General features: G+C 37.7%; 1 protein-coding gene across 5 annotated transcripts in view; it reads right to left on the minus strand.

Moving 5' to 3' along the window:
• cdc14ab (cell division cycle 14Ab) overlaps window positions 1-23094 on the minus strand; it is a 35711-nt gene that overhangs the window by 11077 nt on the left and 1540 nt on the right. For 3 of the 5 annotated variants that reach the window (XM_047810024.1, XM_047810026.1, XM_047810023.1), the window contains exons 3-11: window positions 22507-22582; window positions 20048-20095; window positions 17519-17611; window positions 13913-13992; window positions 8952-9018; window positions 7474-7536; window positions 7236-7323; window positions 6614-6844; window positions 1874-2012 (exon numbers count right to left, since the gene is read on the minus strand). In XM_047810024.1, coding sequence (XP_047665980.1) covers window positions 1874-2012; window positions 6614-6844; window positions 7236-7323; window positions 7474-7536; window positions 8952-9018; window positions 13913-13992; window positions 17519-17611; window positions 20048-20095; window positions 22507-22582 — 885 coding nt within the window. The remainder of the gene's footprint in view (window positions 1-1873; window positions 2013-6613; window positions 6845-7235; window positions 7324-7473; window positions 7537-8951; window positions 9019-13912; window positions 13993-17518; window positions 17612-20047; window positions 20096-22506; window positions 22583-23094) is intronic. The other 2 variants (XM_047810027.1, XM_047810025.1) reach the window with 1 other exon arrangement.

A 23094-nucleotide genomic window follows, 5' to 3' on the forward strand; every position in this document is an offset into this window, starting at 1 on the left:
TTTTATGCCATTTATGTTAAGTCTCCACCTTATTCTGAATGAACTATATTATAGGAGCTTTAACTGTAATTAGAAGAAGCACATTACAATAAACACCTTTTGACCAATCTCACATGCTACACAGTGGCCTTAGTATGAAGCAGAAAATGTTTATCTCCAGTACTAAAAGAACACTACATTCTAACAGCACTGGTTAAATCGTGACTTCAGAGAAGGCGGTATGCTTTAACTCTAACCGGCACCAACAGATCCAAAACCTGACATTATTATGCGCATCACTTTGCCCTTTTTAGTTTTGGTTGGATCCAGGCCCCAGCATGTACAGTGAACTGTTGATTAATCACACATTCTCACTGAGTGTTTCATCTCACCCACAGCATGCATGTTATATCTATGTTGCTTCTTCCTCTTGTTCATAGGGGAGTTAGTTTTCCTAGACACTTGCTCAAGAGCCTTTCCTGGCAGCAGCAGAACCAAAGCCAAGGGGCAGACCTCTGTTCTAATAAGAAGGACACTAGTTCATGAGAACACATGATGCAAAACAGGAGTGCTGCTTTCTATAAAGATAAACCCTTCCTATGCTTCTGCAGAACATGCTGTGTACATTCCACTTATATTTGGAGCTTTATGCACAGACTCACTTTCTGCTGCAGCGTTGGCCTTAAATATTAAAAGTTTAAATAAAACCTTAAATATTAAAAGTTAAAGGTTCAAACTGGCTTTAGGATAATCTGACCATGTATAGAGTACATCTGGACTATTGTAGAGGTGCTAGGTGATGATAAGCTTCCTTTATTAATCTTGTAATAAATAAAACAGATTTACAAAACATCATTCATGTTCATGAGCATAACAAATCAGTAAGACTGCCTTTTTTTTTTTGTGCAAGTGTTGTGCATGTGATCTTCCAGTAATGCAACCCAGACTCTCTATTGCATCAGCTACCACTAATATAACAATTCAGGGTTTACATTATTGAGTGTCCTTATATTTAAGATACAAGCATTTATCCCAACTAACTAGAAGACTGGTGGAATAGATGAAATGGATTTCAATTAATAATACAACATTTCTTGCATAAATTCACAAGGCACAACATTCACAATGGCCAATCCTTAAACTAGGAAAAACAAAAAGTATGAACAATCCATTTGGAATTCCTATTTGGGCTTCCATCCCCTGACTTCAAGTTATTTCAAACCAACACGGACACTTACAGCATTAACAGTAAATAAGATAGCACTTCTTGCCTCTAAATGAGTTATGATGTATATACAACTAACTGCTTTTGTTAGGCTTGTTAAATCTACACTGAGCGCTGTGTTTTTGTTTTTGGTTCATTGTTCATTACAGTTAGCTGGATAGTTTTTAATAACAGCTTATTAAATTATTATTTATTATGCTATGATAATTTAGAGACCAGAAGTACCAAAGTGCTCTTTTACCAAAGTAGCAACCTTCAGGCTGTCTCTCTTTCTCTCTCTGATTTAAAATTGGAAGAAAGGAAATTGTGCTACATTATCAGCTACTGAGATAGAGATGAAAGTTTTATAGGGTGTTACCATGCAATATAATATCTGGGGAAAAGCTCTGGAATGCAATAAGGCAGGATTTCCATGCTACAGGATGTATTATGCAGCCATTTGGAGCATTGCTTCACCATCCTCCAAAATAACCAGTACATGTCTGCTTGGCGCAATACCAACATAGACAGTTGGGGGCAGTATAGCTCCAGAACAAAGTGTGTGCAACTTAAACACACTAGTGTACATAGCACACTATATTTATTGTTCTGGACAGATAAGGAGTACAACAATAATATAATACTATACAATCATAATTCTCAGAATCTTAATCCTTCCATCCTACTTACTCCTCCAGGAAGTGTTGCTGGGGTCCGATAATGGAGCCGGGTCTGCAGATACGGATCCAAGCGATGGTTTCAGCTGCAGTGAATCTGTAGTGTTTCATCAGGTAGCAGCCGATCAGCGTGCCTGTCCTTCCCAAACCAGCTGGGAAACAAACAAAATGTCAAAAGCTGTGCAATGTGATACCTGAGCAAATGTATTCACAAGAAAGTTACAGTCTGGATTTGTGAGTAATGTGTCAAAGAGTGACATGATGTTTCAGGAGTTTTGATACACATTCCATTAGATTTTAAAGTGTAGAAGGTAACACAGCCTAAGCAACCACCATGTAATGTTGATTGGCCATGATATGCCAGCTGCTTGCAGATATACACTAAATGCACTAATAGTCAGTTGTTCTCTGCCTTGTTTGTGAAAAGTTATGAAAATCATTGGCGGTTGTAAGGAAGGCTTTGGAAACTATAAATAAGTGTGTGAACGCTGTAACTGTTAAAAATTAAAAGTCACTAAGCAACAGGAACAAAAATAACTGTTTGATACTAAATGCTGCCTGTAAAAATTTATTTTAATAGATCAGATTCTTTCAAACATTAGAGCATAAACAACGGGCAAGAAAAAACCCACAGTATTACTACAGTTATTATCTTAATCAGACATCATACATTGCAACAGATGTGCCAATACATACACATATACATACATACATACATACACACACATATACATACGTGTGTGTGTGTGTGTGTGTGTGTGTGTGTGTGTGTGTGTGTGTGTGTGTGTATTGGCACATCTGTTGCAATGTATGATGTCTGATTAAGATAATAACTGTAGTAATACTGTGGGTATACATTGTGTGTGTGTGTGTGTGTGTGTGTGTGTGTGTGTGTGTGTGTGTGTGTGTGTGTGTGTGTGTGTGTGTGTGTGTGTTTTTAACTCTCTACATTTGAATATATTGAATATATTGTCTTCTGGTAAAGTAGGTTCCTAACTTTTGTATACTATCTGCTTAACTCACTTTGTTCTAGAGTAGTGTGATTTGAATTTTGTTATTCTAATCTATACCATTGTTGATTTTTATAGTGTTGGTCTTTGTTGTTCTCTCAGCTGATTAATCAGGAGTAGTTTCAGTCTCCCTTAAGGTGTGAATTGTGGGCAGGGCTTACCCTTTCAAATTGAAGGTTTGTAAGTATCTCTCTCTCACATTGTAACATAAGTGTCTAGTGCTGTTTTGATATATTACACCATACCTTAATTCTCACTTTTGGTTGACTACAGAGATGGGTTTGAAGCACATATTTGCACTCACTTCCTACTGTCGCAGACGCTTTTGTCTACAGAGCAGAGGTACTGATCCCAGTAACCTCATCTACCCTCCTCTGTTGTGTAAGTCTCAAACAGTGGTGGTAGGTGGGTTCTGGAATTGCCAGTCTGCTGTAAAGAAAGCTGATTTTATCTCTGCTTTAACTTCCCATTACTCCTTTCATTTTCTTGCGCTAACAGAATTCTGGATATCCCCACAGAACACTACTACACCCGCTGCTTTATCCTCTGCCTATGCTTTCTCTCACTCACCACGATAAACAGGCAGGGGTGGTGGTACAGGTTTATTGTTGTCAAATAAATTGTGCTTTACACCTCTCCTCTGGTCTCATTTAACCATCTCCTCTTTTGAATTCCATGCCATTTCAGTTACCTCTCCAATCAACCTTGTTATCATTGTTGTCTACCGCCCTCCTGGTCCCCTAGGTGACTTCCTGGAACAAATGGACAGACTACTTAGTGTTCTCCCTTCCGATAGCTCCCCTCTGATGGTGCTTGGTGACTTCAACCTCCAGTCTGACAAGCTTCAATCTTCTTCCCTCCTGACTCTTCTCAACTCCTTCGCCCTGACACTCAACAGCTATATCCCCACACACAAAGGAGGCAATGTCCTGAACCTGGTTTTCACCCGTCCTTCTCCAGGTACAGACGTGACTGCTACCCCACTACACGTCTCCGATCATCACCTGGTATCCTTCACCATCACGCTCCCTACCCTACCTAAAACTACCTCTCACCCCCTTGCTCTTACCCGCCGCAACCTTCACTCTGTCTCCCCTTCTTCTGTAGCTTCTGCCACTCTTTCTTCCCTTCCTGATACTGAGTCTTTTTCTTCACTACCCTTGGACTCAGCCACAGATACTTTCCTTTCATCTCTTTTCTCAACTATGGACTTCCTCTGCCTTATGTTCACTAAACCCAAGAAAACTTCTTGTTCTGCTCCTTGGCTTTCATAAGAGAGCCAAGATCATCTGAGAGAAAGTGAAAGAAATCACAACTTGATGCAGATCTTGATTCTTACCGAACACTCCTTGCCAAGTTCTCCTCAGATGTGACTTCTGCCAAGACTACAAGGAAAAGCTTGAAGCTTCCTCATATGACCCTCGGAAATTCCACATCATCTCTTATCTGCTCAACCCCCCGGCTCCTCCTCCTTCATCCTCCCTGACTGCAGAAGACTTTGCTTATTTCTCCAAGGAGAAGATGGAAGAAATCTGCCGGACATTCACTTCAGCCCTGACTGCACTTACTTCTCAAAGTATGGATTCCCCTACACCTTCATTGTCACATTTCTCAACTGTAGCAGCAAAAGAGATTTTACAACTCATCCAGACCTGCAATCCTACCACCTGCCCATTGGATCCACTCCCTTCCACTATGCTCCAGGCCATCTCGCAAGACCTTCTGCCCTTCATTACCACTATCATCAATAGATCCATAGCATCTGGTCAGGTACCAACAACTTAAGAGAGCAAGGGTAATTCCCATCCTAAAGAAACCTGCTCTGGATCCATCAGACATCAGTAACTACAGACCGGTATCACTTCCCTGGTTTCTTTCAAAAATTCTTGAACGCATTGTCTATAATCAACTGTCTGTCTAACTCTCACAGAACAACCTCCAAGATCCCAACCAGTCTGGCTTTAAAGCAGCTCATTCCACAGAGACAGCCCTTTTGGATGTCTCTGAGAAACTACATGCTGCTAGATCAGTCAAACTGTCATTCGTCCTTATCCTCCTTGACCTTTCAGCAGCGTTTGATATGGTCAACCACAAGACTCTCTTATCCACCCTCAGAAGTCTTGGGATTTGTAGATCAGCTTGGGAATGGTTCACTTCCTACCCGAAAGGACGCTCATATCAGGTAACATGGAGAGGAGTGACATCTGCTCCACGCAGACTCTCCACTGGTGTCCCTCAGGGCTCAGTACTTGGTCCTCTTCTTTTCTCCCTCTATACTCACTCTCTTGGTGAAGTTATTTCCTCACATGGGTTCTCTTACCACTGCTATGCTGATGATACACAACTTATCTTCCCTTTCCCACCCTCAGATACCACAGCTTCTGATTGGATCTCAGCAGGTCTGGCAGAAATTTCATCATGGATGACTGCTCATCAGTTAAAGCTCAATCCTAGCAAAACTGAACTGCTGTTCATCCCGGGTGATTCATCCCCAGGTCATGATCTTGCTATATCCTTGCACAACGATCTGATCTCCCCTTCAGCCACAGCTCGCAACCTTGGGGTAACCATGGACAATCAACTGTCCTTTTCCTCTCATGTTGCTAATGTGACTCGCTCATGTCGGTTTCTTCTCTACAACATTAGAAGGATTCGGCCATTTTTGTCCACACAGGCTGCTCAGGTACTTGTTCAGTCTCTTGTCATTTCTAGACTGGATTACCGCAACGCACTGCTAGCAGGTCTACCTATGAACACAATTTGTCCTCTGCAAATGATCCAAAATACAGCTGCTCGGTTTTCAACCTGCCAAAGTTCTCGCATACCACCCCACTGCTGCAATCCCTCCACTGGCTACCGGTAGCTGAACACATCAGATTCAAAATACTGATGCTGGCCTACAAAGCCAAAAATGGCCTAGCTCCCTCTTACCTAAAAGCCCTCATCTCTCCTCGCACTGCACGCCGCACCCTCCGATCTACCATGCTAGAGATTTAAGCACTTATGTACGTCGCTTTGGTTAAGGGCATCTGCCAAATGCTGTAAATGTAAATGAATGTGTGTATTATATATATATATATATATATATATATATATATATATATATATATATATATATATATATATATATATATATATATATATATATATACACATACATACACACACACACACACACACACACACATACATACACACACACACACACACACACACACACACACACACACACACACACACACACACACACACACATATACATACATACGTACATACATACATACATACACACACAATGTTTGTCCAATTAAAATATAAATAATATTCAAATAACCTCATATATGTAAAGTATATGTTTATTACAATGAACCATAGATCTGTATGGAATAAGCACAAAGGTTTTCTTTCTTTAAACTATGAACGCTATCACTCTGCTTCTGGGTACACTGTGGAAAAAAACCTCAATGCTGTCAGAAAAAGGAGCCTTTTTTCCTTTTTAAACATCCACAAAATATAACAGAACTGTTTTTTACCACACCTTACTTTGTACAATGCCCCAACCTTAGCTACATCACACAAGTTCACAATCAGTGTCATCAAATATTTCTTAAACAAGCTTGGTGCACCATCACTTGATCAGCTTCTCACGGTTTTGATACAACAGCGCCACCATAAGGCTGTGTCATGTCACCAAACAAAGAACAGGGCATGCTAATGTGAGAGGCCTTTAAGCTTCTGCTTACCCTTGCAGTGGACAGCCACAGCGCCATCTGTGCTCTCGCAAATATGCAGGAAGCGGCGCATGATGACGTCGCTTGGTGTGCTGCCATCCACAAAGAACAGGTCATAGTGGTCGAAGCCAGCATCTGTGAACCGCTTAGCATCATAGATCTTCTTGTTGAGGCGGACGATGGTGGTAACGTTGTGCCTGCGGAAGTATGGGAAGTAGGCCTCAGGGGCATGGAGAGGATAGCCTAGATTAAAACAAAAAGATTAAACATACACATTTTTAAGAGAGAGAAATTGTTTCTTCTAGCAAAAGTTAAAAGTCATGTACAGAAAATAATAGAACATTACACTGGCAGAAATCTGTCAAATATTAACTAATTTACATGTAATAGTAAAGGTATGAATTTGTTTGAAAAGGACTAATATTGGTAATTATTTATTACACCAATGAGAATGTTGGTAAAATGTAAAAATGCCATTATAGTCCCTCATATTGAATAACTGCATATTGGCAACAATAAGTAACAAGGAAATATCGCTGGTGTGTTTGCATCACCAAAACAACACACAAAATGCATAATTTCTCTTAGATATTTTTGGGCAGGGAACACAAGAGGTGAAAAATCCACAGCTCACCGTTTTCTACTTTACTCTTTGGGTGAGGCCCACTAAAGGCCAGAAATTTGCCGGAGATTATCCAGTTGAAGTCTCCATTCTCTACACGCTAATGATAAAAGCAAGAGAAAGAGAGGAATGCAAGGGGTTATGGCAGTACAAATAGGCTGAAAGTTCATAGATGGCTTATGATTAAAGCTGGTACAAAGCACAAAATACATGTATGGAACCCTGTAATTTCATTAAACTTTCCAGTTACCTCATAGTGCTCATACTCAGTCACGTCAAATGTCTCAAAGTTCAAGAAGCCGTGCTGCAGGGCCTTAAAAATGCACACAAATAGAAAAAAGCATTTGACATTGTTAATTTCATATTAAATACAAACAATTTTGAGACAATTTGCATGTCTTATCACGGGTCCTTTAAAGAAGCAGACCAAATACACTAAATATTTGAGCCAATTTTCTGACTAATCTGATGCAAGAATTCATTTAAATCGCATGAGAATCTAGGGAAGGTATTAAGCTGTGGAGCTACTGACAATCCCTTTTTGCTCTGCTGAGGGGATGAGTCATAGTTTAAAAAGGCTCTTAAGCTAATGGCATTGATTAGTGTGTTCATAGCAGACAAAGATTAACACACACACACACACACACACACACACACACACAATGAGCTAATGATAGGGCTTATACTGATTAGCATAGAATGATGGTAATCTCGCTCAGTAAATATCAGGGTAAAACTGAAAGAAAAGCTACCAAATCAAAGTGTGCTATTATTATTTCTCCTGTTAATGAATTAGCTGTGAATTAGTGGCATTGCTTAATTATGTGAAAAATTGCAGGTAGATTTAGATGATGCTTTAATGTGCCATTACACACAACTCACTAAAAACAGCGGGCTGATTAACTGCCTGTTCATTACATCCAAACACAAACACGGCTCTGTCACAATCATCTAAGCCACATTAGCAGCAAGCTCCTCATCGGGCACATCCTCTGAGGTTATTAAGTGTGGAATGTTTTAATAAAGCCACACTGGAGAAAGAAAATATTGGGCACAGGAGAAGAGAAAGAGGGTTGTTTTTATTTAAGGGCAAAAGTTAATTTCACTCTTGCCCTTATGACATACCTCGTTCCATCTCTCTCCATCATGCCTTCTCTATCAATGGCTTAATCTCCATTATTCCATCTCCATAGGTCTCTAGTTATATCTTTCATCCAAATGTCTCATTCTTTATCTCTCACTTTATCTCTATAACTCTCTTTTGCTACATTGCTCTATTTTATATGAAAGCAAATTTTCATAAGCCACATCAAGAGAAGCAAAATCCTTTACAACTTGATGTTAATGCTGATCATGTAAGAAAAATGAACAGCATAGAGGCTACTTTACGGAGCATTTCACTCACTCCCCCACACAAACATACTGCATACTTTTACAGAAAACCAGTCTGTATACATTGCTGCTTGTTCAAATCCTTTGGGTGTGGTTCTTTAAAAATGCACCATGCCCACATTTTTGATCAAACCTTGACTCCTGAACTCAGTCAACATCATTCATACAGCAGACATGACATTTACAAAAATACACTCATAAGACATACACACCTCTGGGCAAAATCCCTGTCTTTCACTGTTGCCATGACCCAACGCTGTGTCTACTGTGTTTACTTTGTGTCTCTATGTAGCTCATGATTACATTAATATTCAAATTTCTCCTCATCCTTCTTACCTTACTGATTCCATGCAAACAGTCAAGAACAGTCAGGCTGTATGTGCAATTTCCAAACGATGCATCCCTAAAAAAAAATTTTTTAAATCAGAAAGTGTCAAAAGTTTCAAAATCCATTACAGGTTAAAATGAATTCCTGTTTATTACTGTGCACATTTGAATAATTCCATAAATAATGATCATATAATACATTAGCTTGATGGTTATATCCATAAATAAAAATAAAAGAATTCAAGACAGGCTTGGATTGATTTTCCATATCAGATAATTTTCTATAATCCACAGGACTCACACACACACACACACACACACACACACACACACACACACACACACACACACACACACACACACACAATCAACTGTGAAGTGGCACCAGTAACAGAATGAGTGTGCTTTAATACATTGTCATTACATATTTAATGTCTTTTTCACAGCATGCTTTTAAATGATCAATTAAAACAGTGAAACCGTTCTAATGCCATGAACATGTGAAATACAGAAGGCACTAATGTGTCCGACACCATATGCACTTTGTCTCATGTCTAAAGTCCTCTTGGCCCAAGACTCAAAGCAAAACCGTAATCTTGGCCTCATGTGAACTGAGTGAAATAAAAACAGATTAGTACTTAGTAGGGGTTTAAACACCTGGCCCAGAAGGTAGAACGGCACATTTCTTTAATGAAAGCAAAGCAGCACTGTCAAAGTACAACAGATATGGGAGCAAGTGACTCTCAGGTCCCTGGGTGCGGTATTTTCAGGTGTTAATACTCATCACAGGACAAATACTGCAAATAAAAGAACTAGAAGAATGCATTTTGAGGAAAAAAGAGGTGCTGGTATTAGAGAGGAAGAACGATGAGCACTCCACATATGTCAACAAAAGGCCCAAGACAGAAATCATTAATAGATGTCTGCATTAGTAAAGCTTCAGGGTGTTTTAACAGTGTGTGTGATAATGTTTTAGTTCCTTTGTAATGCGTAGGTTGGCTCAGGGTTCTGCTGGGATCCCTGCTCTCGCCCACACACCTCCTGCTAAACTGCACACTTTGAATGCCAAAAGGCATTTGTGAAAATGCTTTAAGAAATGTCATTATAAAAGCAGCTAATGAAAATCTTTCATTTAAAATTAAAATGAAACACATTCATACAGACTGATTTTTGAGGATTTTATTCCTTAAGTGGCATCTTGATGTTGGCTAAAGTTCTACATGTTTTCTATCATGTAAACCTCATTCAAGACACATTGATAAACTGAGCATCAAGCTTTACAGACTACAATTATACATGATATCAAATCAAAAGTGGTCATCATCAGCTTTGTTGTTAGCCCATTTTGGGTTGAATATGTTTTACAAGGACAAATGAGGCTATGTGATTAGAACCACATTACAGGGATTTTATTCCCACCTGAATCAGTCATGTCATTTTAACTGTGTGCACACATCTGGAAAAATTAAACCATATTTTACCTACTGGAAAAACAGCCAAAAGAAAAAACCCTAAAGAATATATAAGACGTCTGGACTGACATGTTGTTAAGTGTTCCGTTAAAGAGGTTTTGTGCTTTTTCTTCTGTATAAAGACACTCTGCGAAGCACTTATCTAGTCCTGTTATCTCCTGCTGAAACCAAAGTAAGCATACAGCCCACATGTGTTATATGGCATGTGACCTACTAATGATCAACCACTATGTGTAAAAGTGCAGAATAACAAAAGCTTATAATGACAGTAAAAACAACAGAGAGGCATACTCTGTCAACAGACACATGACACTACAGACACAAATGACAAACAATATTTCCCAATATAATAGTTATAACTGTATATACTGTGTATATGAAGTTTTTATTACCGAAATTGTAATTACATTTACAGAAACTAAAGTTGAACTGGTCACTGATCCCTCGATTTTTTAAGGGACCATATCCCCATTTTCAATTCATTTTCACAATTGCTTTTAATATAAATAACAATCTTTTAAATCTATATTTTGTACACGTTGAACTCTTTTGAAAAGAGTCATTAAAGAATCCACTCCACCAGAGGTTAATAAACATCCAGTGAAAATGATCTTGTATAGCAGCATGTCTTATATAGCATGTCAAGTATCTACAAAATCTGATTAAATCAAATGCTTGTCTGACAGATTATGCCGTGTCAGGGTATAAACCACAAGGTGTGTAAAACACAAGCTCAGCTGAAAAGCATCAGGCATTGATCTGCCAAACCTGAAGCTGCAAGTCTCTACAGATAAACAAGTATTAAACCAGCACAATACAGAGGATTTGTTCATGCTTAGACAGATACAAGTCTACAGTTGGTGTAAATGCTGCAAATACACAGATTTACAAACTCATTCCATATATCTGAACAAATAGTTCCTTATCCTTAAAAGGTCAGAACATTTCATGAAGAAGCACCAAATTCTGAGTCTCTTGAAAAATGGTCTGGGGTTTGAGTCCATTGAACTATGATGTGTAAGGTATCTGTTCTCAGCACCACATCCCAGGTAATGTGATTGGCTCAACTTGTCACATTCCTTACTGTTTCATGTTGTTATATAAAATTAGACTGTCATACTATTACAAATTCCCATGCTTGCATGTTTGTTTCATGTGTTTTTCTATATAGCCATGTGTATTAGATGTACATTAATAAACAGTAAATATGCACTTGCAGCCTGTAATTTTCACCTTTGTGGTACGCGTTCTTGCAAAAGAAAAGCCTGTGCATGGCTAAAGAATTTTTGTATACAAGAGGACATGCATCAAAAAAAAAAATGGGGGTGGGTTAATATTTTTTCAGGAAATGCTGCATTATCTGATGAGCTGTATTCAGCAACCAAGTTTTATCTTCAAGCAGAAATGAAACCGGAAAGGAGCAACATTTGAACTCGTACACGCCTTGCTTCTTAGAAACTGGGTGAGGTCAACATCAGAAAATCAGGTCTGATTAGCATGGAACATACTGTAATAAATCTTTGGGCTTGGAATAAAAAATCTCTGATATCTCTGTAAAAACACATCTTGTGCATGTTAGTTCAACATTTACAGCTACACCACTTTCTCTGTTAAAACATGCCTGAGAGCCAGTTGCTCTAATCTCAATTATATCTGCATTTTGCCAAGACCTCCAAAGTTGTTGCCTCACTGAACAACAAGAACAAACCATACAGGTACTTCAGTGTCTCTCCAACTCATGGAAAAGAGTTGAAAAGAGCGGTCTCTCACAAGAAACCAGAACTTTGAAGTTTAACATGATTAAAAATAATACAATATTTACAACTAAAACTTATACTGCTAATCTAAAAATAAACTCATAAAAAGACAAGTCTAATGGGTCACTCCCTTTGTGTTCACCTTGCTTCATTGCTTAAATGGGTACAAATGTCTTCAACATCTTAGATCCATACAAACACAAAGTCACATACCAACAATAGTGATCAAAATGGCCATATAAAACCTCAGATGGTTATAGTGTTAAAACTGTGTAACATTTTATGAACTGATGCATTTTAAATGGTGACCCTTTGGCCAAGGTGGGGTCTGTGCTTTTTAAACTGTAACCAGTGTGTTCAAGCTTAAAAGGAGGCTAAAGACAATACTTACTAGAAAAAAGTGATTTCTCCTTTGAGTTCAACATTGAGCTCATTTTAGTTCTTTGTATGGCTTCATTCAACTAAATCACATTAGCATGTAAGTCTTGTATCTGACTTTTTCCACTTAGTGCTTGCTAATTAAAAAACTGATTTAAATTGTTGGACAATTTAGCAATAGAAATTAGAAACAGCAGCGTATTTATTTCCTGTATGAGCTGATACACAACAATACAAATGGATTTCACAGGAAGTGTCATGGCTACCAGCAAATGCTCTGACAAAGCTCTTTTCATCACCAGAACAGCCATACAGTCTGTAACAAACATGTCTTTGTGATTAGACAAGGGGCCAATCAAGAGCAAAGAATGGAAGAATGGACGATAGAACAAAAACTGAACAAGTGAAGTGTCCGTCAAAACAGGGAAAACAAATCTGTAATGTAAACACGCAGTTAGGGACTTTATTTCATTTACACTGACAGAAAGAGTTCTGATCATTAAGCTTAAACAAATCAGGATTATTAAGGTACAATAAAACATGTATGGTACAATAAAACATGTGGCAGTGATGTAACACTTGCCATAATAACCATAAAAAAGCTCAGAGTTTTATAGCAAGAAGCTCACAAATAAAACATAATGAGATTGCAGGGCTGACTAGTACGTCCGTGAGCAAACCTGGACACAAGATAATTACTTGCTGCCTTGCAAGCTCAGACAAGCCTAGAGGATTGAATATGATCAAAATTCAATACTGTAACTAAAACACAATTGAAATCTGAAGCTAATCTCCATGCAGAGAAATAAAGATTGCCAAGGGCATGAGAAGAAAAAACACCCACACCACGCAAAAGGAAGCGCCAGACATGTTAATTAGAAATACACTCATACAGACTGAACAGCTAGAGCTCTATCCAAGACTGTAAGGCTAGAGGTCAAGAGTCATTCAAATAAAATACATCACTGATTGGAAGAACTTTTATAAAGACAACAAAGTGCAGGTCAAACAGCAGTAAATCGGCCTCCTGCTGATATTACTCAGAGTAGAAAAACTTTTACTCATTTCTATAATAGCTTAGAATCGGATGGCTATGGAAGTGTAATGAAAAAAAGGGATGTGGTAGCATAGTGCTTAAGGTATTGGAATACTGATCGGTCAAGCTGCCACTGCAGGGCCCCTGAGCAAGGCCCTTAACCCTCAATTGCTCAGTTGTATAAATTGAAATAAATTGTAAGTCACTCTGGATAAGGGTGTCTGCTAAATGCCAGAAATGTAAATGTAAATGAAATGAAAAGATTGAAAGCGACTAACAGTGCCTCACTGGTTATAGCATGCGAGAGACAAGTCGGAAGTTTCTCACCTGAATGGCAGGTAAGAGGCATTAGATCCAGAGATCAAAGCTCTGTAAGCTTCTTCTGGAGTTTTCTTCAGGTAAATCACCTGAAAGAAGGATGCTATTAGCATACACATCAAATATTAGCATACACATTCCTGAAAATCATAAGCATAATGGTTGTGTGCATATGAACTTGCATATTTATAACGCATAATAAACACATAACTTATAAACAACTCCAACTCCCTGACACCTCAAAGGAATCTACTGTAGACTAGAGGTACTCATCCAGGGCACAGATAGTTTGAGAGCAAACTCTGTATAACGACAATTCAACAGCAATCAAGCAAGTACGCAATCGAGAAGGAAAAAAAAAAGAGATAGAATGAAATAATGAATCTGGTTCATCATCTGGCCCTATATGATTTAGTGCATGTACATACAGGATTATTACGCAATCACAGTAAACTCTCTCACTGCTACACTAATTAAAGGAAAGATGCTATGAGGAGAAATGTGTCAAAGACCTGTGACTGAGCACAGAGAGGGGATCTTCTCAAACCTGGCAAAAAAGTGCCTCTAACCAAAGTAAGCCAGAAAGACAGAGAGAAAGAAACAGACAGAGAAAGACTGAAAGTACTGTAATGGTGAAAGAGAGAGACAGAGAGACAAACAGAGATACATGGGGAGTAAGAGAGAAAAAGAGAATTCACAGTACAGAGAAAGACAAAGACAAGAGATGCAGAAAGATATAAAAAGAAAGAAAAAGAGACAGGGAGAAAGAGAGATAAGACCATAATGAGATTTCTGTTAAGGAGCTCAGCAAGGTACCACTGAAATCAGACGTGATGTATCTTACTGTCTCTCTTGTTAGAATAATTTACATTTTTCAAATACAATTCTTGACAAATCTGCATGATTTCCTCTCGACAAGTCTTCATAATGTCTAGATATTATGAGAGGTCATCTCACAGTCAGGTTTCATCAGGTTCAGCAAGCAAACAGCATAATAATGCAACTGTTGTGAAGTTTCCAGATGATTCCAACACTTCACTGTCAGGTTCATTACATGCAACAGATCCTCAGAGACCATGCGCGTATGAGGTGGTGCACTCACTGACCAGAGTGAGTGTGTGTGTGTGTGTGTGTGAGTGGGTAGACTGGCCTCTGCTTTGTTATTCCTGCTTGAGTTCATAAAATATGCAACAGTCGCACATCTACAGACTGCAACTACTTTGTACAGAATGCCGTGGAAATGAGTCGTCGGTGAGAGTCCAGAGGAGAACTGCCAGTCTGGTTCAAGCTTACAGCAAGGTTAGAGAAACTAAAATAACCATTTGCGATTACAGTAAGTAGAAACGCAGCTTAGAACGTACAAAAGACCTAGAACCTGGGGACACTTCTGTGGTTATAATTGAGGCTACGTTTGTTTTTTCATAAGAGACCAAACTCTTCCTATTAGAAGAGAAATACAACTAAATAACTCAGGGATCTTCCATAACCAGCTGTCCACAAACTCCAGTAATCTCCTCACATAAATTAAGGTCACAGGAAACTGGTAACAAAAGACAAACACAGCAGATCTGTGTAAAAACACTATGCCTCTTTTCTGGGTGAAAATTGTCAAAAAAGCTAATTTAAGCTCAGGTTCAGAGCTCAGGCTACATTTAGCCTGACAGGCAGTGTGTGCATATCCCTGAGAGAGCGACATTAATGTGACACTCTATGACAGATAATCAGTTTAGACACTTAGACACATACAGTCACACCTCACTTCTTCATGTGAACACCTGTGCTAGGCTGCTTTCCATCTGTACATGATATTTCCAGTGCATGAAGAGTTCAAACTTGTGAGTGACATAAGCAACAATGAGAAAAAAATTAGCTCATGCACTACGAGGCCACGGAGATGAGGGATTGAAGGATTGCATAAGAGCATTATGTAAGAAATAAAATACTTGGAGACATGATGTTATAGGGAGTTACTGTTATACCATCTAAGCTGGATATTTCCCTCTAACAGCATAAAGTGTTTTGTTTATTCTAAAATGAAAGCAATTTGCTAATAATTAAAATTTACAAGTTATAATCAAGTTATATTTAAGCTTATAACTTGTAATAGCAGCTATGAGGTTTTTCCATTGCCAGGCTCTTCTTTCTTTTTCTTAAAGTTAATAAGCAAGAAAACACAGTCTGTCATCTTACAGGGAAAGTATAAACTCGTCTGTCCAGAAGGTGTTAGAAACCTCCATTTATAGCTTCACCTCTGACTATAACAAAGTGATGACGCTAGAGACTCCTTCTATACATGTTAAATAATCTTCTCCTCACAGAAAGCTACAGAACACTTTTTTTTGTTAAATAACAGCACATCCATCACACATAGGTTTCTATAGTAACAATAACACATTAGAAAAAGTGAAATTATTACATATAAACCTGTTATAAATCTGTTATTTACAGCTGAGGAATCAGAAAGTAGTCAGAGAACACATACTGTCTGTGCAGGCAAACACACTGTAGCTTTGTTACACTGGCAGACACTAGACCAAAAGGTCACGGACATTGTGCGGCCGGTCTGTGTCTCTCTGTTGTCTTTATATTTACATTTCAGCACTTCCCACTGCTACACACAGCAGTTATTAAGTAGCAAGAGTAATCTATTCATTGAAACTACATTAGCCATCGATGCATACAGACCACAGCTGCAGAAAAACTCAAATATACCATGCCATTGGCTTCATGCTCAAAGACTCAAAGAAGCAAATTTGAATTCAACAACTCTAATGTACATTTTTTATACACATTCACAGTTACAATCTTACTTAACTGCAGTCAGTGATTTGAAACAAATTATTTCTTTTAAAAAATAAACACAAAAAGCACCTTTTCTCAGAACTTCAAAAGTATTTCAGCTAAGCATGCAACTGGATTCATAACACGTTACTGCTGTGCATGGCTTTACAGCCCTTTTTACTGTTCTTTAACATCTGTTAGACACATCAGTGTGTGAGACACTGTCTCAGCTGTGTTCCAACTTCCACCCACACGCTTGCCCTGTTTCTCTCAGACTGATGAAAGCCGGTCACTAACGGGCAGATAGTCCCCTGCATTGTGCAAATACAATAACCGTGGCCTCGAAAGTGTTGGCACACCAGCGTGTCCCTTTGCACGGCATCCATAAAGGCCCCCCTGCTTGTCAAGTACCAGTCACACACAAGCATCCGTCAATGGAGCCTCTTCAGCAGAAAGCCATTTAAATCCTCCACTGTTTGAGTGTCTCACCGCGAGGGACTGGGATTAGCTGCTGTGCTAGTAATGACACAATCATTGCATTACAAAAGGATGCGAACAGCATAATGAGGATACACATTCACTGTTATTCAATGAATAGCTGCTCTGACAGCTCTTATGTGCTGTTAAAGTTGGCTGATCTTGTGTTTCACTGTAGTGAGACCAGAGAAATGGTTCAGCAAAAAAATCTCATTTGAAGGACAAGACTACTTTACGTGCAATTTTCCTTCTAGTGAAAAGGTAAGTAGAAGCAAGAAAAATCAAAACAAAGAAGGGTAAGAGAAGAGAGAGAAACAGATCAAGTACGTGCAGGATGGAGAGGCAGCGTATACTCACAGAATAGGCACCAATGAGAACAGCAGCATTCGCCCTCTTGCGCTGGTCGAAACTGGTGTAGTGCACAATCCTCTTTCTGGTCAGTGTAAAAGACTAGAGGGCAGCAAGATGAATAAAGAATACAGTTAAGAATAAAGAAATAAAGTTATATAAATTAAATCATCACAGTATGGCGGAGCAAAAAATGCAATTAAACAAAACTTGAAAACAAAAACAAGTTTTGAAAACAAAAACAAGTTCAGATTTGGTTAAACGCAAGGGTTAATATTAGAATAATTATTAATCTCACTGCAAACGAGAGTTATTATTATTATTGGGACTTAGCATGACGTTAAGCAAAATGGAAGATTATGCAAAATATTTAATAACTTAAAATATAGCAAGCATGGAAATCTCTAGAGACTTACTTCATAATCTCAATATAATAGAGGTCAATTTTTAATTTCTATACCCTGCATTTCTATTTAGAATATGAAAATATAGACACATGTAAATAATGCCTAGGTATATTTTCCAATAATACTATTTTGTGTTTTTAATATATCTGAGAGTATCATCACTTTAAATCTTTGGCTCACATTCTTCCTGATTGGACTAATCATAATTAATAAGACCATCCATAATAATATAAATATAGGCAGTGGTAGCTCAATAGTTAAGAGCTTGGACTACTGACTGGGAAAGGTCATGAGTTCAAATCCAAGCACTGCCAAGCTGCCAGTTTTGGGCCCCTTGAGAAAGGCCCTTAACTCTCAGGTGCTCAGTTCCATAAATTAAATAAAATGTAAGCTGCACAAGGCATCTGCCAAATACTGTAAATGTAAATATAATATAAATAAATGTTTCATAATGCTGACATTTATTCATTTATTTACTTACTGTCACATATTACTGCTCTGAAAATCGCACACATTGTAGACTAAATGAGAATCTATATAGCCTGTGGCAAATGCATGAAAATCAGACAGATGCTCAAGCACCTGCCCCTGCTGCTGCGGCTGTTGTCAACCTCTTGCCTGGGGTGTAAAACAAGGTCGGGGGAATGCAGGCTGCTCAGATGAGCTGCAGGTGAGCAAGAGCCAGACACACAATTTGCATTTTGATGCCAGAGGGGAGTCAGATCATGCAAGGACCAAACAGGCTGGGGCAAAAGGACTGGAATAATCTGTAAAAGGTTCAAACTCAAACGCCCTCAAAGCATCTGTTCCAGCACTGCAGCATATGTGGCAGACGAATATGCAAGATTCAAATGGAAAAAAAGCTGAGGCAGGCTAAATAAATATTAAATGCTGAGATCGGTAGTGATTTTATTTGCCTCAAACTTCAATATGGCATGAACTGTATTCTTTTAAAAAATGTTTTACATGACGTTCTATTTATTTGTGACAACATAAGTAATTAATTAATAAAACATGCAGCGCTGTGCTGTTAGAAAAGAATATACAAAATAATGGTGTGCTGAAGTGGAGTTACTATAGAACTACTGGAACCTATTTTTTTTAGCAGCACATCCTAGTGTTTTATTTCTCTTATACTACAGGAGTGTGCTAAAAATATTATTTGTTAAAGAACACCACATTTCACCACATTAAAGTTATTTCCTGTTCTCAGTTAAATTATAGCAGGTTCTGCCCCACCTTTTTTCCCTCTGTCCTCAAGAACTAACTTGTTTCCACATTATAACTATAAATCAACAGACATCATAGCGTGCTGCTCTTTAATTAATAAAAAAAAAAAGGTCCGTGTTGGAAAATTGCTGTGGTACAGGTGAATGAACCAGAAGTGCTGTTGTAGGAACATAATGAACCTTAGGGTGATAACAGTAAATGCTTGTTTATACCACTACACTGGTGATTATTGTTTTAATGTGTACATATCACGCATTGGGTTTACTGATGTTTAAATATTTTTTTGTTTCATTACTTATTGATTAATCTTGACTTTTATTTTAGACATTAACATTAAAGTTAGAAAAGAACTATTCATTTTAGTTACACAGAATGAAGACCACAGCAACCATGGAGACTTGTAAACGAAACAATTTTTTTATATCAGGAAAATGATAGGTGTCGTCCCTTTCTTACACACCCAGGCTATTTTAGCAGGTACACATACCATATACAGTGATTTGTGGATAAACATTTAAAACACATCGGTGGAGGAGAAAAGAAAAGAAAAGAAAAACGTCTGCTCGGGTGCATAGCAATAGAATTGTACACCTACAAAATGACCTATTTGGTATGTGGACCTAATAAAAATTCCACTGAGTGTACTTTTCCTCACAGTACACTACAGTCTTTCTTTCTTCCACTTCCATTCCTTGTCTTTCTGTTTTCATTTCACATGCAGGCCAAAAACCAGCAAGCATTCACAAAGAATTCTGTCCCCATAGTGACACACAGTAAATGCTACAAACATGAGGCAGGGACTAACACACTTGTCAGTTGGGTGGGGTTCGGTGTGAGAGAATTATTCCAAATGATAAAAGAATGATAAAAGAAGCTTCATGCGCCTACCAGAGCACTTTACCTTCAACAATCCAAAACATGAACACATGAGGTAACTACACCTGGCCAGCTTCAGAAACAGAACAAAAGACAAACACAACATGAATATTATTATTTTAAGCCCTGCTTTTTACCATATGGAGGATGACAGAGACCAGGCGTTTGGCAGATTTGGAGCTTATCTCAGAGGATTAGAAAGCACTGTACTTAAATAAATCTATGGCAGTCAAAATCTTACTCAGTTAAAAAGTTACAATTTGGAGCCAAATATCTTCTTACAATTCTATATAAAAGTCAAATATGTCAACATTTAAAGAGTGAAATGAAACATTTGAATATATTTGATCATGGAAAATGTATGAAAATTACCAACACAGATTATATCATGACATAGTTGGTAAATAATAAGATCCAAGAGCTACTAGAAATCAGTTTCATTTGAAGTTGAAAAAATAAATAAATAAATTTAAAAAACACACACCAATATGTGTTTAATATGCATTCCTTAATATATAATAATTATATTATATATAATACTTAATACTCTCTATAAATTAGAAATACAAATACATGATTCCAAAATAGTGCCTTAGTATGAAGTAAGTTCAGCAAACTACTGTTACTCAAGTATTTTCCACCCCTGGCTCACATCTGCTTCTCCTTGTAGACTTCATTCATGAAAACGTAAAAGGAAATTGACAAATAAAAAAACTCAAACTGAGTCCTGAAGTTTAAATAACAATGATTATAGAATAGTCAGAGAGACTTTTGTTTGTGGTGGCAAAAAAAATGATAGGCTTTGTTAAATGATTCACTAACTGTCACCTTGTTAGCAAGCAAAGGTACATATTATAAATATTACAGTTATCACAATAACATCGGTCCTTCCTGTTAGTACATGATTTAAAATAATTTATATTGTGTCATTTATTTGCACTGAAAACTTTGTCTAAAAGCATGACATGCTCATAAACTAAATCAACAAATCTAGGTCAGATTTGCACCACCTTTTTTTTTTATTTGTTAAATGATCTTCATGAAGCATTTTATCTGTGAGTCCAATGTCAAACCTGGGAAAACTGGCCATGAAGTGGGAATACAATCTGGTTGTGTCAAAGTGTGCCACACACATACACATACTCATTCATGCCTAGAGTCAATTAAACATAGCATGTTTTGGAAGGAAACCACAGAATATAGAGAAAACCTACACAGAAACAGGAACAAGATTTCAGCTCTAAGCAGCTCCTTCAGTGACAGACTTTTAAATCCTAAGTGTCTGAAGGAGCGATACAGACGGTCTTTTCTCCCTGCTGCTATTAGACTTCACAATCAGAGCTGCTCTCAGTGAACCAGTCACCATAATACACACTGTTATTACTGTTTAACAGCAATAATAAACAATAACAAAGCATTTTAAACATGTGCAATAACAAAAATTTTGAAAAATGTGCAATATTACCTATGTGCAATATGTCTTCAGTGTAACCACTACTCTTTTTATACATTTTATAAATTTATTTATATTATATTATGTCTTTATTCTTTTTTATATATTTTTGCTGCTGTAACGGAGATATTTCCCCATTGTAGGACGAATAAAGGAATATCTTAAGATCAACCAACTGCAATGTGCCACCCTATACCTGGTAGGCCATGGGACATGGCAAACAAGCTTTAAATCTTTTCTAATTTTACCATAATTAATACGGATACAAATTTCACTTCTGCTCAAGCTATTAATTTAACTTGAATAAGTTTTTGTTTGGCTGTTCAGAATATCCACCTGATATCAGGTTTCAAAATATAAATCAGTGGGGTCCAAAGGCCATTTTATTAAAACTAACTACATTGAAAGTTTAGAAAAAAAAGGAAATATTCAGTATGTTGAACGTTCTAGATATATTGTATATTTTACTAGTGCCCTTAGACTTTTTGACCTCACTGTAGTTTCAAAGACTTCATAGTGATCATACATTAAATCATAACTCTGAGCTGAGATGTTGAGACTGCAGATTCTCTGTTTTTGTGCAAATTTTGTGCTCAACATGAGGCTACATAAAGTGCTGAGCAAAACAGAGATCTTTGGGCAAGCATGTCCACATTCCCAGGGGACAGGGGTTCTGTCCAAAAAAAAAAAAAAAAGCCAGCGCAGCTTTAAAGCAGGTGAGTCAGAGGCTAAAAACAGAAACCGTGTTGGCCTATTCTTTTCCTCAGAATAAATTTATTCTAAAGCCGTCTCTCAGAATCAGTTGTTTAACCTGATTTAGCTTCTGAAACGGGATCTCAGGATAAATAACATATTACACCTTGTGCTGACCTACTCTTCCTTCACCACAATAACACATGCATGCCAACAATGTCACAATGGGTGTGAGTGGGAAGGCCACAGTGTTTTTATTGTCACTAGTGCATACTGCACATTCTTCTAGAAGGAGGTTTGTGAGAAAGTAAAATTAATTAACCATGCAAATCTCTCACCTTTAACTTTTTGTTAAGTTTACAGCAGTACCTATACAGCATGGCAAGGTTGAGAGGTCCAAAATCTGCATAAAAGCTGTAAAAAAAAAATACAAATATTACAAACATAGCATGAGATTAGCTTTTCCCGTTATGTGAAAACTATGCCTCAATTAGAAGACTTTAATAAAATGCCTAATTTGAAATATTGAAATAAACAAAAGCTTTTTTTCTGCTGCTGCTGCTGAACAATGCACTATAACAATGTTCAAATACAATTAATAAAAAAGTGCAATAATATTTTAAAAAACAACTAAAAGTATCAATATATGTATATGTGAGTAATACACTGTAAGTGTTGTCCATTTTTTAAACACATATGTTTGGAGTGTTATTGTAACCACTTGACGGAGGTAACCATTCATTTGTTCATTTTCTTCCACTTATCCAAACTACCTCAGGTCACAGGGAGCCTGTGCCTATCTCAGGTTCTGGGAAATAATAGTGTTACTTGAAATCCATGATACTGTCAGCATTTGCCTGCTACTGCAGAATGCTTAACATATTCCCTATACTATTACTGAAGGATAATCTAACAAATACTGTCAA

Source organism: Tachysurus fulvidraco, chromosome 2 (assembly GCF_022655615.1).
Source record: "Tachysurus fulvidraco isolate hzauxx_2018 chromosome 2, HZAU_PFXX_2.0, whole genome shotgun sequence".
NCBI lineage: Eukaryota > Metazoa > Chordata > Actinopteri > Siluriformes > Bagridae > Tachysurus > Tachysurus fulvidraco.